General features: G+C 38.1%; 1 protein-coding gene across 3 annotated transcripts in view; it reads left to right on the forward strand.

The window, feature by feature from the left end:
* Positions 1–5,020, forward strand: part of LOC139691368 (uncharacterized) — a 37,095-nt gene extending 32,075 nt beyond the window's left edge. For all 3 annotated transcript variants that reach the window (XM_071589154.1, XM_071589155.1, XM_071589157.1), the window contains 4 exons: positions 168–367; positions 1,320–1,487; positions 3,396–3,872; positions 4,879–5,020. In XM_071589154.1, the coding sequence (XP_071445255.1) occupies positions 168–367; positions 1,320–1,487; positions 3,396–3,872; positions 4,879–4,961 (928 nt within the window). In that variant the 3' untranslated portion in view covers positions 4,962–5,020. The remainder of the gene's footprint in view (positions 1–167; positions 368–1,319; positions 1,488–3,395; positions 3,873–4,878) is intronic.
* Positions 5,021–15,914: the final 10,894 nt, after the last annotated feature.

Here is a 15,914-nt window from a genome sequence, read left to right on the forward strand (position 1 = left end):
TCTGAGAACCAATTTAATTTTGGATGGAATTTTTTTTGATGAAATTGCTGTTTTGCTGAGGTATCTTTTTGCACTACTGTGATTTTTTTGGGCCCTTGAACTGGGTACCGAAACAGTTGAATTTTTACCGGTGATGTACTCAATTGTTCCATTTCTATTTATTTCAGAAATGAGTTCTTAGCCCTACGGAACGCCGAAGGTGGTTTTTATGTGTGCCAGACGATGCAAAACATATATAAACACAGTGCCCGCATTCGCATTAGGTGGCTTTCTCAAGACACAGCTGCACCCAAAACAGAAGACGAGAAGGATAACCCACCCACCTATGATGGTGAAGTGTACTCTCCTGACTTCTATGATTCAACTGGTAAGTTATTGGTTACAAATTTGTTTGGACATAATTTTAACCCATCACTCAAGATAAGATTGGATTATGCCCTTAGTTAAGTGTGGAAATGGAAGTTGTCTCATTTTTTTGATGCAGTATATGGAAAGTTAAATACCTGAATGACCCTTAATTTCTCTGCCTTTATGTTTAAATATTCTACTATTATATGTATACACATGCATTTGAACTTAGGTTTTACTAAACCGTTATACAATGTTGATATATGTCATCTAGTAGCTGTGTTTAGTACTTCATGTACATTTCTTGCTTCTTGTTGAAAATTTGTTGCCTTAGACTAGCATTAACGTAATGCTTCCCAAATGCATAAGGTAATGGGTTGTAACTTAAAGAATAATTATCTTGAAATTATCCATAATATAAATCTTAAACTTTTTACCAATTTATGCTTTTGCAAGTATTTTATACGATGAACAACAGGTTTGAATTTGCTATTGATCAGCTCACACTGCTTTGTTTAAATATGGCTTGGGTTCACTGGACAGCGATATTAGAGAAAATGACTCAATGATGATATCTAATTGTTGATACACTGTGATTCATTGATTAGTCTTTCTGAGAGTCAATTTCATTTTGGGTTGGCTGGTGAGGTGCTCCATTTAAACCCTTCCGGCCGTCAAGCAATCCATAAATTACTGTGGACAATTGTGCTGGCCCTCCGATTGTAAATAAATTCTTAAATGTTTGAAATTCATATTTTGGTAGTAATATCCTCTTTTTCTTTTTGCATTTGTTTGTATGGAAACCTCAAATCTGAAGTTTTGATTGGATCACTTTTAATTTTTTAGTTCTTCTTCCTTAATATTATGTGTGAATTCATGAGTGTAGCATTTAGTCTTTGACCAGAAATGATTAAAAATTTCCTTTTTCTGGTGCTTGTATTTTCCATGTTGCTTCATCTTGGATGTTTCAGACTTCGACTGCATCTTGACAAACTTAAACTTAGATCGCCTTGAACGGGGGAAGTACAGATTGCCAAATGTGGAGCTGGAAAGGACACAGAGTATTCTTAAGAGAGCCCTTGATGCTGAGAAAGGATGGAGCCAGGTAGCACCACTAACAGAAGAGCATCCGGATGGCCGTGAGTAATTTTAGATATTTTGTTACTGCCATGTTTAGTTAAAGTTGTTGCCTGTTATTTGTTTCACCAATAGGAGATGCTCTTCAATTGGTTTTGTCCTGCAGAAACTAAGGAAACATTTGTTTCATTCATGTATAGCATCAAAACGTGTGGTGTGTGGTTCCAATCTCTTCCAAAGGAAGCATTCCATTGCTTTAATAAATTTTGTTATGCTATATGCTTCGAGGAGAATTTAAAAAAAATATCCCTGGGTATTTGTGTACCCAAATGTAATTCTTAAATGTTATATCTCCAAAAATGGAATCAAAACCAATCATTTTAGCATCTGTGGTAATTAAGTTAATATTTTATTTTAAAATGTTGTAATTCAGTATTATGAATAATATTAATGGCCAATAAATACCAAAATAATTGTGCAATCCAGCAGCTGATGAATTAAATCATAGCCTTTTCGTTTGCCATGTTCAAATGCTGTAAGCTGAAGCCAATATCTTGAGATCATTTAGGCTTGCTCTTGGCAAACTTGAGAAATTATTTGTGAAACATTTTTTTATACAAAGGACCTAGCCGCCCTAAAAAGTTTTATTATCTTTGTTTCAACATCTGCTCTTCCCACTTGATAATGTCAATAAAACCCTTGAGTATGTACAACCATTTGTTTTATAACAGCAATTTTATTACATGCATAAACACCAAAGTAGAAAAGGTTTTAAAATTCGGGAGTTATCCGTTTTGGTAATATGGATTTCAGTTTTTACACTTGACTCTGTGAAATATGATATCAATTAATAAATGCTTAGGCCACCACTCTACATTCAATTTTTAACATCGTTCCTCCAGAGTATAAATTGCCATTCAAAACCTGCATTGTTCAGTGATGATGACTTCTGCATTGAATGTTTGTGATGCTATGATTAGTCTTTCTGAGGGCAGTGTTTGTTTTGAACTGGATTTTCTTACTTTGAATCCCTTACATGAACTTATTTCTTTTATTATAATGGCATTAAATGCATGCACATTATCTTTCATAAAGCCTGCTGTAGATATAAATTGTTTTGAACTCATATTTATACAGTCATGGTTCACAAATCATAGCAAATACTGAATAAAGGGAAAAATGAGGAACACTGAATTCATTTTTGAAAGCGCGGTGAATAAAATTGTTCGTTAAGAACAATTGGCAGTGCAATAAAGAAAAACTGTTTATCAGCTGCATTTCCTTGGAAAAGTGTTTCAGAGAATAATCTCCCAGTCTCTGGATGGGTGACATAATAGTCCACGCTCATGTGCAACAGTGCTTAAAAGAAGATATCTGGGAATAGGAAGTTGGCTTAATTCATGGGGTCGCTTCTGAAGCGCACGTATTTGCTACTTTGGAAACTGTTGGTGTGAATCTTAGGATTGGCCCCCACTTTCCAGGTAATGCCTTGAGAAACCGCAGGGCTTAAAACTCGTGTGAATTTCTTGAGGATCATTTCTTTCCGGCAAATCACTGACATTACAGGAAAGCTTCATGCATCTCACACTGTTCATTAACTTTCTTCATTGTATTTTTCCAAATATCCCTTTCACCACAAGGAGCGATTATGTTCAATCTTAATTTCATTACCCTTGAGAATAACCAACAACTGTAGTCCAAAAGTCTTTCAAAGAAAATTTTATCACTCTTGAACAAATAAAACAAGTCAGTCATCTGGGCACATAGGGGGTATAGTGTTACGTGGTGGTGAATGGCTGTCTCAAAACCAGTGACATACCCATGCCGGCTGCATTTGCTCAGGTTTTTGACCTTTTTTGGCAGGTGACATTTCGTATTAAGCCAAATCCAAAGCTTGTGTTATCTGTGAAATGGTTTTAATTATCTCACATTCCACATTGATTTCATTTGTGATCGTGTATGTTTTCCAGTTGACCTTTCCCTCTACCGGGATGAATCTCAGCTGAAGAAGAGGCGGAGCCCACGCAGGAAGAGTGGTTCGGGTAAAGCCAAGAAATCTGCTGAGGGAGGCGCGAAGTCTGAGGACGGAGAGGACAAGGATTCTTCATCTTCGTCCTCATCGTCGTCCGAAGACGAGGCCACGGAAGCCAGCGAGTCACCGGCAAAGAAGCCCAAGAGGGAGAAGAGAGCACCGCAGACGCCGAAGGAGCCATCGACCCCGGCCACACCGAGGGCGAGGGGTGGTAGGGAAGCAGGCAAGCGGAAGGGTGGAGCCGAATCGGAGGGTAAGGCGAAAGCGATGCCGTCGGCAGCCGTGGCCCCCAAGAAGAGGAACAACAGCTCGACGACCCCAGCGAGGAAGCGCCGCTCAGAGGCACCAACGGTGGCTGCACCGGCAACCCCAGCAACTCCCCCAGCGAGGGCGACCCCTGCACGAGCCACAAGGAGTACGTGCCGCAACATATGAATGGTTCCCTTACTGCTTTCCCCGACCTCACAGTAATTGATGACTGTCTTTGTCGAGCACCATCCAGCCGTTGATGGCTCCCCCACCCCACACTTCACCCCACCCCCATCCGAGTATTCAGATAGGCCGTGATTGGACAACTTTGTTGCTGGCAGGTTTGGCCTATTTTGGACATATGTTATTAAATATATATCTACAGATATAAGGACCTCCCATTCCTCCATTTTTTGAGGAATTTTTTTTGTGAAAGTACCTTTCCGGTAACCCATCATCTCGAGCATAAATTGTTGGCGTTTGTGTTTCACGTCAATGTTCTTGTTGTGTTTTTCTAGTTTGCCAGAACCAGTTAACCCGTGATTCACACCTGATAAAAGAGTCAGTATTGCCATAATTGACAGCTGCCTTCCTAAAGAATGTTTATTTTTTATCATTTTTTAATTTAATATTATCCCATTATCAGCTTCAATTCGACCAATTTTCATTACATTTATATGTATTTAGTTTCTTTAGATATTTATGTTTGTCCTCCCATTTTCTTATCAATTGATGAGGTTTGTTTACTTAAAAAATTTTTTTTTTTAAATTTTGGACACCTGCCATTTACATTTCATCTCCTTCCTTTCTCTGTAGAATTAATTCAATTGGCCTTTTTTCTTGATTTTAATTATTTAAATTTCAGTATATCATTCACCTATTGTTAATGTTGCAATTTACAATCTTGCCTGTTGCATTCTGTGTGGCTCATGGCATTTTATCTTTTTTTTTAATGAGCAGCTTTTTTTAAACATTGATATTTTCAAACCTTAGTTTTATTTATACATTTTGGCGCTTGGTTTTTCATTACGTATTCAATTGATATTTTTTTAAAGTAAGTGGTTTGTTTTTTGCCATTATAATTTGGTTTTGGAAACCTGTACATTTCAACATCATTTTTGTTTATCCCCTTGACTGTCATTTGGCTCTCACTCTTTCTTCCCCCAATAAAGGCCCAAAAAGTGCACCTGCACCCAGTCGCAAGGAGAGAAGCCGGGTGAAAGAGGCACGCAAGAAGCCCGGCAAGAAGGCATAGGGAGGCTGTGCGCGTACCCACACACGCAGGGGAGAGAAGGGGGTGGAGGAGGAGGATAATGTAACGAAGAGAGGGGGAGGAGGGAGGATTGGGTCTTTAAGGAAAGGGGGGGGGGAAGGAAGAAGGCAGAAGCGAAAAAGAGAATAATGAGTGCTTGTTTACATGATGCACTGCTCACACGACTGTTATGTGTACGTGTGTATGCGTGAAGGATGGGGACCTGGTTATAAGAGGTGTAGTGAGCGGGTGAAGCTATTGTTTTAGTTGCGTGTGAGGAATTGGTTTTTTTTTGGAGATTTGGCGTGGGGGTTGTTTTTTTTTAATTCTTGGGGCATGAGGGGAGGGAGGTGGGATTGTCATCGGGCCGCCACGTACATATAATAATATTACAGTTGTTGAGCATGTGAGAGAGAGAATTGGAATGATAGATCTGAAAGTTTCTCTAAACAGTCTGGAAGGGAAAAATCTATAATTAAAAAAAAAAGCAGTTCACATGTTGCGCATGATTGCGTGTATTTGCGTGTGTGTGTCGGTGTGATTCAAGTGTGTATGAGATAGGAGAGATTGTATGTGTGTGAGTGTGTGTTTTGTACTCTATAGAATTCTGATGGTTGATGGTCTCTTCCTTTTTTCGACTCGTTTGTTTTTTTATTAATTGTGTCTTGTGCCCCTCTCTCTCCGCTCTCACTCGGAGCTGGGTAAAAATATCCGCAAGGTTTTTTAAAAAAAAAGTATATATTGTGTGCGTTCAGAGCCTCACTAATTTTACATTGGCTTTTCGTGCCAAACATTGTCAGGAGGAGTATTTTTCTTTTCTTTTTTTTTTTAAATGTTCTGTTTCCTTGTTTCTTCTGAGGTGTGGGTTTGAAAAAAAAACAAAGCTGTCCGGCTAGCAATTTGTATATGTTTGGTCCTCTTCTTGTAGTGGGGAGAGTTAAAAAGGGGATGTGGGGCGAAATATGGATAAGGACCACCTTGTTTAGTTGTCAGGTCAATCGCGCATCCCTTCATATACCCCCCCCCCCGGTTCTCCCCTCTTCCCCCACCCGCTGCTCTTGTTTCCCCTTCCTCCTCCTGTCTTTTTTATCCCTTCTCTCTCTCTCTCTGTCTCTCTCCGTCGATATTTCGTTTGTTGGGGGGGACTCTTCCCCCCTGATATCGGTGAACATGGGGCCAAGTGAGGGCTGGAGTTAATTATAAAAGCCCGACTCTGTTGACCCCTCCCAGAAGTGCACTCATATTCAGCCGTTTTAAATGACACAGTACAAAAAAATGGGGAGGGAAGCGAGTGTTTTTTCCCGCCATTGGTCAAAGCAAACACCTTTGCACACTTTTAGATCTAGGCTACCTAGTTGATAATTGAGTAAAAAAAATACAAGGGGCGAGGAGGATGAATGAGATTGTTTGAACTCTTTTAAATTGTCTCTGGAATTGCAATGTTAAAGGAAATGGTATGAGATAGAATCTTTCTCCTCGGGGTCTATGTCTTGGTATGATTGTTTTGGTGACTTTTTCTCTCGAAGTTGGGAATTGTGCGTGTTGTAAAGGTTGTGTACCAGTTCGTCGTGGATTTGGGTGTGGTAGGAGGTATATTTTTCCTGTTTCATTCAAGAAGCCAGTGTAGTCATGCCCAAAAGACCATCTCTCTCTCTCTCTCCCTCCCTCCCTCCCTCCCTTTCGAGACCCTAGGGCTTGTCTCGTTGTTGGGCGTGGCATCAGTTGTATTGTTGCAACGTGTCCGGAGGAGGGGGCGACCATTGTTGGCAGTGAATGGCCCAGCAGTTGTGGATTTGGGTAAAGTTGATGTAGAGTTGATAATGTATGGAGCCTGGTGCAGTGTTACCATTACACAGGTTGAATGGAACCATTGTATGTTCTTTACAATGAAGGTGCTTTGGGAAAGGGAGCCGGCCACCCTATCACAATTTCGAAGCGTTTCACCAAGATCCATTGACATAATACTGCCAACCTGTGTATGTCGAGATGGGATATAACAACTGAGTGAGTACAGGCAAAACTACCTGTGGATGGAGCAATTAATTTGAGTGATTGTTGGTTGGATGTAGACCCAATGAGAAAGGACAACACCATATTGTAATTGTGAGTAATATTACTATAATCTGATTATTGAAAAAAAACCAAGGGATTTTTAAGGTAGAAGACAGTACAGTATATAACCAATGATGTTGAACATAACTTCACCCGCGAAGTTGCTTATTGTAAAAAAAAATGAAGTGGTATTTTGAAGACTTGTGGGTAAATACTGCCAGTGGCGTGTTTCAATTAATAAATATGTTTGTGCAAAGTGACAAATGGATGACAAAATTCCAAATAACTCTGTAGGGATTTTATTACTGAGAAGAGAATAGGAAGGAATCTTTTGGTCTTAAGCATAACACATTTATGGAAAGGAGAAGTATATAAGATACATAAATATATATATGCATATTTAGACTCCTGTTTGATGTGATTATGTCTGAAGTCAGGAAATTTTTTCTTGTGAATTTAACAAAATGGTGGGTAGATTTAATATTCTTTGTTAGTTATTTTCAGTGAAAATACTTGACGGACATTATTACTTTTATCTATTTGAGGTATGTATTAAGTCTTGTAAGCATTGATAAAATAAAAAGTGGCCCCATTTTGCGAATTTTTAAGATGTTCACTTGCACATTTGTCTTTTTATGTGAAGTTATATCATCTATATTATATTGCTGAGATAGGAGTAAGAAATAAGTTTTTGTAGGTAGCTTTTTAACCTCTATTTACGGCGCGAATCTTTTTACCTGTTTGTTTAGCACTGAAAGAAGGAGTTTGCACCCTTGTTTCCCAATCCTTGATGAGCTGCTTGCAAAATGTCATCCCGTTTCTCTCCCAGAATGTCTTGTCCCCCCCCCCCCCACCCCTCTTCCAATCTCGAGCAATGTCCCGTGGAATCTGACACTAGGGTATAGCACATGTACAAATGTTTTTTTTTCCCTCCATCCCTTCCCATTCCCTGTTGGTATTACTTTTTTTTTAGCTTTACCACCCCTTCCGTGTAGTTAAGTACTCATTTCTTCTTTTTTGTGTTGCCTCACCCCCTCAAAATCCTCAACACTTCTGAATGTGAAGGGTACCTCCGAGAGGTGCGAATCATCCTAGAAATCGTGGAGTAGGTGTTTGCATTGATGATAAATGGGGATGTCTTGTATCTCATTCATATTATTTTTTTTCTAGAGTTTCAAAAGATTTATTCAGATAGCTTTTTAATTGTTTTTTTATATATATAAGATCGTTCAAGACATACTGTCAATTTTTGTGTGAGGAAACGAGATTGACAGAGAACTTTCCGCTCTCGGTTATAACTTAAATGTTGTGGTTTGATATAAAAGTCGATCGTCAGCAGATATCAGAAGTTTTTGTTAACAAAATTTTTCGGCATGGAACATTACATAGATGAATTGCATTTGTATTGTTTGAAATGCAATTGTCTTGACCAACATATTTGCACTCTCCATTAAGACAAATTGCATCAAAAATGTTATCTGAAAAGTCGTGTGAATCGATATTTTATATACAAATGTGGTTTTTGTGTTTTGTTTCTGTTCTGTGAATAGTGCAAACATTATGACATCAATAAGGAGGGGGCGAGAGGGCAATGTGTAAACCACAAGAATTTTATTTTTAAATTATGTACATTAAAGTATTAATAATGTATAATCTGACTTTAATTCTTCTTCAGACCTTATAATAATACACAATGTGGTTTGTTGATGCATTTATTTCTGTCTCAGGCTCACCTCACATATTTCGGTATTGTCTGAATTTAATCATTATGTTTTTGAAGCATTTTGCAGTCTTTCATCTCATTCCCAATAACTGTCAATGTTGTCTTATTATTTTGGTGTTGGTTTGCTTTCCAGAAAATATATTTTGTAATGATTTTCTCAAGGTTTCAAGCGTAAATTAGTAGTAATTTGCATAATGGATAAGGTGTCAGTATCAAGAGGATGTCGAACCAAACTCGCAGTGACAGTTTACGTCAATACAGACTGCCTCACAATAAGAATTTTGACATCCAGCTACTGGAAAACATTGTTGGATTTTCTCCACCATTGATTGTTACTCATGAATCAACTATGCAACAGTCATCTTTACCCTTCAGCTTTAGCATCACAGCTGGAATTAAAAGTTATCCCTTGATCAAGTGATAATGAAATGCAGGTATTGGTGGATTAACAATAATAATATTTATTCATCATTTGTCAACATCCACATGGAAAATAAGATACGTCAAAAAATAAAAAATGTATATAGATACATATGCAATGCATAAAATATGCAATGGTCACTGCTATGCATAATATCTTTAAGATATTCACTAAAGGGGTAATATAATTTAGCCAGTCTGAATTTTTTTAAAGCTGCACTTCAGGAATATGATGCTGCCATCAACTTTCACAGGAAGTTTGTTAGAAAATTTTCTTGCCCATCTCCTTCGGTCTATTGACAGTCTTTTTTTCAGAGTAAATGGAGAGATGTGCAAATCATTTTTCTTTCTCCCTGAGTAATTGAGGATAGTTAAACTTTTTGGGGTAAAGTTATTGTTTTGCCAGATTAGTACTATTGTACAACATATTTATACATATGATATATTTCTGTCCAGCAAACAGTGTACGTACAGTATTGAGAATACATGACAGGTGTATAGGACACGTCAATGGGATTTAGATCACACACACATACAGGGTGCGGTCCAGAAGTAATGCTTCATTTTTTTAAAAGTAATTTACTGAACAGATTTGCATAAACAATTAATATTTTTCAAAGCACTGTCCTTGGGCCTCTACACATTTCTTCAGCGACTCTGCCACGACTGGTACGTACCTGGAAGGCATCTTTGGGGACCTCTCGCAAACTCTTCGTCACCACTGATTTGATCTCTTCTATGGAAAAAAACTGGTTCCTCTAAGGGCTGCCTTAATCCGAGGGAACAAAAAGACATCTGCTGGGGCGACGTCAGGACTAAAAGGGGGAGAGGCAGCGGTGGCACCTGGTGTGTGGCTAGGAATTCGTGGCCTCTTAGCCCATTGTGGCGAGGGGTGTTGTCATGGTGGAGTTTGCAGGTAGTGGAGTAGTCTTTTCTCGTGATGATGACTCTATGAGCATTGTTTTCACTTTAGTTGCTCATTCTTGCGTTTTTGGGTTCAGGGAACTGGTCTGTATGCTACTCAGAGCTTTGGTGTTTTGTTTCTGAGTCATATTCAAAAACTTGGGTTTCATCACCAGTGAAGACTTTGTCCAAATAATAAGGTTCATTTTCAATGCGTTGCAAAAGTTTACTTGAAATTTCTCACTCAATCGGTCTTTCGTGACATGGTCTGCATGCTGAGGTTCACAGTAACTGACATCCTACTGCTTCCACAGCTTGGGGAGCACTGAGACTGGTATTGCGGCAAAGCTTGGCATTCCCCTCACTTACTCCAAGTAGTTCGATCACACTTTGACTAATAGGAACGGAAAATTCAATTGCATTACTTTTGGACCACACCCTGTGTTCATATGTACATTTATACCATATATATTTATGAATGTTGGGTTATTCAAGAGGTTTAAATAAGGACGGATGAGTGGGAGGAGATTTTTCTGCAGCAGATCTGCCTACTTTTTCTTCCTTGATAATTCTTGAAGATGTTAACTGGGACCTCAGAAAGTACCATAAGTGTGCATGAAATTTTCCAAAGCCAGTGGCTTACATTTTGAAGGGTATTTTTTTTGGAATTACTGATAATTGACCTGTTTCAGCTGATAAATATACATGGTTTACCTTAATAAATGATTTTAAGCTGTCATTGATCAAGATATATTTTGATGCTACAGCACATGTTTCTTCTCCTGGAATCCCAGTATTTGTCATTCCTTGCGTTTCTCAAGGTTTTTAATAGAGACATAGTAAAGTGAATGTATCCATTAGTGGTGTTCCACCTGTAGAGGTAGGTTTTGGAAGAACCCTAAGAACATCAAGCTGTGGATGTATCAGTTATTGAACTATTGTCTCTTAATCTTAGTGCGTTTCTCTGCCATAGGTGAATTCTAGACCAAAAGCAACAGTATTTTTCATTCAATGGAAGCATGATATTTGAGTAGATTGAGCATTTGGCCGCTACATGGAGGTTTACAATTGGGAATATATGTGAACACCCTCTACTAAACCCAAGAAGTGCCATTTTTCTGCATAACAAGGTTTTCTGGGAAATGAGCCATTAATGGTGAAAACTTATCTTCTTCCTGTATGTAAAGTTAAAGTGCTGAAGTGATGAGCTTCACTTCAATGAAATAAACTTTCAAATGAACTACTCCTACAATACAGTTGATGAGTATTGATTTTTTTAGAAGGACCGACTGGAAATGCCACCTTTCCATGGGAAATTGACTTGGAGACAAGCAGGAGATAAAGGAAACGTGGCTGAGAAATTTCATCACAATTTGTGGTTGAATTGAAGGTAGAAAAGTGTTAAGTTTTACAGTATTATTTTAAAATATTAGGGAAATACTGGGTAACTAACAAGCAGAAAACTTCAATGACTCAAATTAAGGAATGATGGCACCCAATGGCTTGAGTAGTAGGTATCTCTTTTGGGTAAATGGGGGTAACTTCTTGATTCCACACACCAGCTCTTTACTAAATGGTTCAACACTCAAATTCTAATTTGTCCTCGCTGTAGTTTTGGTGTATGTGATTCATTTTGAAGTATCTTAAGGCTTTTTGTGAAAGAGATGTCTATATAGGGTGCAAGGAAGGGCCTTAGTTGGCAAAAGATATTCCTTTATAAATTTAAGTATAGTTATTAGTAAATTCAGAAACAATGAATTTTTGAAGGTGGAAACCATTTGTACTCCTCCACCTGCAAAATATATGCATATGAGATTTTAGAGGCGAATATAAAATGAAAATTAAAAGGTGCAACTGATTTATGTATTATGTTGGAAAGTTCATAAAAAACTGGATTGGCAATCAGATACCACAGCTTTATTGAAAAAGGTATTATCCAAAGGCTAAAGCAAAATATTTTGGACAAGATACTGAGCATCTCGATGAGACAGCATAATGCTGTGTGTATTTAAACTTTCCCATGTGCATATGAAACAGTATGTTATGAATAAGTATGCCGATATGATCCATTGCAAACTGGGTTTTTAGTGTATTGTACATGCAACATACAGGTATTACTGGATGGAATGGACACCAGGAAATGGTGAACACATTCTGTTAAGGCAATCTGGTGAAAGTTACCACCAGTTGCTGAAATATCTAAATTGACTTGAACAGGATTGTATGGAATAGTTGGAATATTATTACAATGAAATGATTTCTGCTAAGATGGTCTGAGGTTTAGTGGGGAAAAGAGGGCACATAAACATTTCAACACAATGAGATAAATGCTAAAAGCCAAAGTATTCTTCAGTGAGTCCGTTCTATGTTTCCCACAAGTCCTTAAGATGCAGACTGAACAAATGAAATGCAGCTTTGAGATGAAAGTGATGCCACTATATCGAGAAGTATGACCATTCTTTTAAATGATTTCGTGTGCTGGAGTTTTGGTTTAACTCTGCTGGAAAGAACATTTCAGCATTTGCCTTGCTCTCTGTCAGACTTATGTTCTTCATTCTCTGCTACACCCAAATCTCAAAAACCTCCATATCTTCCAGGTCTCATATTCATGAGTAATACACTCCGTATTAAAGTAATTACATAGTTTTTTCACGGCTCTACTCCCATGTACCCATCATCAATTCTCTTCTTCTCTCAAATGCCTCTGTCGCTAGCCCATTTCCCTTAATGTCACCACTACTGTGCCCCTTTTAAAGTACTGCCCAAGGACATAGACTGCTCCATCTGTCCCTCACCAAAATGTTTGAGTTAGCTTTCCTATTTCTCGAGAATCTCATTAATCTTTGTTTTCTTGTGGTTGAGCGTCATCCCATTTCTCTCGGAATTGTCCCTTCATAGCTCTCTTTAATAACTGTGATTCCTTGGCTCTCTGACTAGCTGTTGCTTGATCATTTACAAACCTGACTTAAATGATCTCCATGCTCACTTTTATTCCCAACTCCAGCCCTTCTACCGGTAACATTTCCGCAGCACACATGTTGAAAAGTACCTGCACTTAAGGGCAACCCTGTTTCACTCCCTTGCCTTCTGGATTCTACTCGTAACCTGTGTCGTCTGATTCATATACATATATCACACAAGTCACCTCCTTTAATATTCCTACTGTATGATGTTCCACATTAACTTTATCAACTCTGCTTGGTGAGGCATCTGCTCAAAATCCACAGTACACTTATAAAAAGACTTCCTGATTTCATTTAATATTCCTTACAACTAAATGTTCTCATCAGTGAAATGGTACCATACATTCTCTTCTTCATTCCCCCCCTTTGTAAACCCAGACTGACCTTCACCTAAGTAATTGTTTCTTCACTATTTTGTTACCTTTAAATGATTCCAAGGCCTGAATGTGAAATTAAAGTTATCATCATATAGTCCTCACATAATGCTCAAAATGCAGAAATTTCACTAAATGAAAATCATTTGTCTTGACCTGGATCCCCCTCTATTTCTGGATGAATGCTTTAACCAGTTATGCTAACGACATATTGTCATATTATACCATTAATATCTAATGTGGTGATGGCACTTGGCCGGAAATGAAGGGAATCTAGATTTGAGCCTTGGTCAAGCCAATGATTTTTACACCGTGAAGTGAATATTGATGCTTACCAGTTGAGGATTCCTTTAAAGGAATCTTTTGAAAGAAAGAAGGCAGTTCTTGAATTTTCCCTGTAGTGCTGCCTTAACCTTTTCAGGATGAGAGTTGAAATTGATCTAGGGTTATCATTCGGTCAAATAATACTGCTTGCCGGGTGAAATAATCTCTTCCTTCCATTTTTACCTAAAACCCTTAGGTAATTCTAAAGGTATATTATCTATTTTAATATTTATTTATCTTTTAAACACTTGACTATTTTGACATTTCCCTTCAGTCCCAAGGATTAAAATTTTACTGTTTGTGAATAAAAATAAGCAGATTGCTTTTTTCCATCCCCTTCTTTGTGTTTAGCCTTATTTAGGGACATTCTTTTGAAAAATTCAATTGCCGTTTAGTGCAATTTTGATAGTGGTGAATTCCGCAGATTATAGCATATACCACCTTTTTAACAGTTTTTACTGTGAATAACTTCGTACAGAATTATCGCAACAAAATAATTCTGATGTTTTGTGGAAGTTCAAACTATTTTGAATATCAAATGACATTTGAAGATACTTATGGGAGAATGTGATGTAAGAATTTTTATAAGTGTAAAAAGTAAGAGTTCCTAGCAGTGAGCAGGTGAACAGCTTTTAACTGGAACACCCATCTTGTGCTTAGTGCTGACACTAATTATGCAAGTGTGCCAGAACATATTGTGCTGTTTGTCGTGTTGTCACATTGGCACCAAAATTGTTATCATTGGATGTGACTCTCAGCAAATAACACTAGGTGAGTCGTTGCCACTTTCTCAAGCAAGGGCCATTTCTTATGCTGGACATGATTTGGTTTTTGGTTACATTTATGAGTGTGTTTCAGTTGATCTTAACATTTTTGTTTATAGTCTCGTATAATTGACCCAAAGTTTGAGATCAGATTGTCCCAAGTCATGAAAAAGCATAAAAATTCAGAATTGTGGCCATTCCTATTCCTTGCACAGCCTGCAATTCCTTAAGAGGTTCTTGTGCCCTATAAATCACCCAGAATGGATATTTATATAAAGGTGTCCACAGAGTTGTCATCGGGATTTGAGCTCCAGATCCCCTGGTCATTTGGTCACTGCCGTTTCCCAATAAGGCCACAGTCATTTTTGGCTGGAATGCAATGCACTGATTAGGAAGAGAGTGATAGTGTTTTCCCAAAGTGCAGTTGGTCCATCCTTCTCTGAGAGACGTGGTGTTGTCTTTGTTTTTCTTGACTATTTTAATGGTGCCCATCATCACTGTTTGCTCCAACCGGCAGTGACCCATCCAGCAACTGAAGGATGGTGCCATACCCATTTCAAGGAGTTAGCTTTTTTAATGGATGAGTGGGATAAATCCATCCCTTGCTGCTTCACTTGTTATTAGCTCAGGAGTTGCCATTATACTTTTGCAAGTGACCCTTTGTGTCTTTTTGCTGACCAAAGTGTGGATTTTGTGATGTTTCCCATGGGAAAGAATAGTTTCCTGTAGCAGATGGGGGCTGACATATCTATTGTATGAATTGGATAGGCTACTTTCATTTTCTCTGCTATGTATCAGTTTGTGACCTAGGCAGTCACATTAAGGACTCTGAAATCAAGCGCTGTGATGAATCAGCTTGGAGATGTTTTCTCTGGCAGTGACTGGTGATAAATATATAAATACATATTTTGATGCCAAAAGGTGTGCTATCGTGAAGGCAATATCGTATAAGACTTACATATGTTGGTAATCCCTCCTTGGAGAGAGAAAAACCCAAAAATGGGTAGGGGTCACCATACTTGTTTTTAGGTGTTAAAAATGGACTGTGATTTTGCGGTGACTGTAACCATTCATTCAGAAGAAGTAAGAATTATTCCCATTTCTCAAAAATTATAAAAAAGGTTAAAATTTTTAATTGGGAGCTTAATTTTCAAATTGGGAATATGATATTGAAATGAAATGACAACAAATGGGAATATGATGATCAAATTGAGAATTTCTGATGAGAAAGATGTTCATATTAGTTTTATGACTTTGGTTCATGCTTACCATAGGCCATTGTGCCTGCAGACCTTGGCAAAAACTGAAATGATAGTTTTGGCCTGGCTACAGAGATACAAGTGTCTAGGTGAGGCATTGAAAGATAATCCCTGTGAAAATGACATCAAGGTCCAAATACTATGAAGAAAAAGGAGGGCATATTAGTTGGAGAA

The sequence above is a fragment of the Hetaerina americana genome, unplaced genomic scaffold (assembly GCF_022747635.1).
Source record: "Hetaerina americana unplaced genomic scaffold, ioHetAmer1.1.p SCAF_33, whole genome shotgun sequence".
NCBI lineage: Eukaryota > Metazoa > Arthropoda > Insecta > Odonata > Calopterygidae > Hetaerina > Hetaerina americana.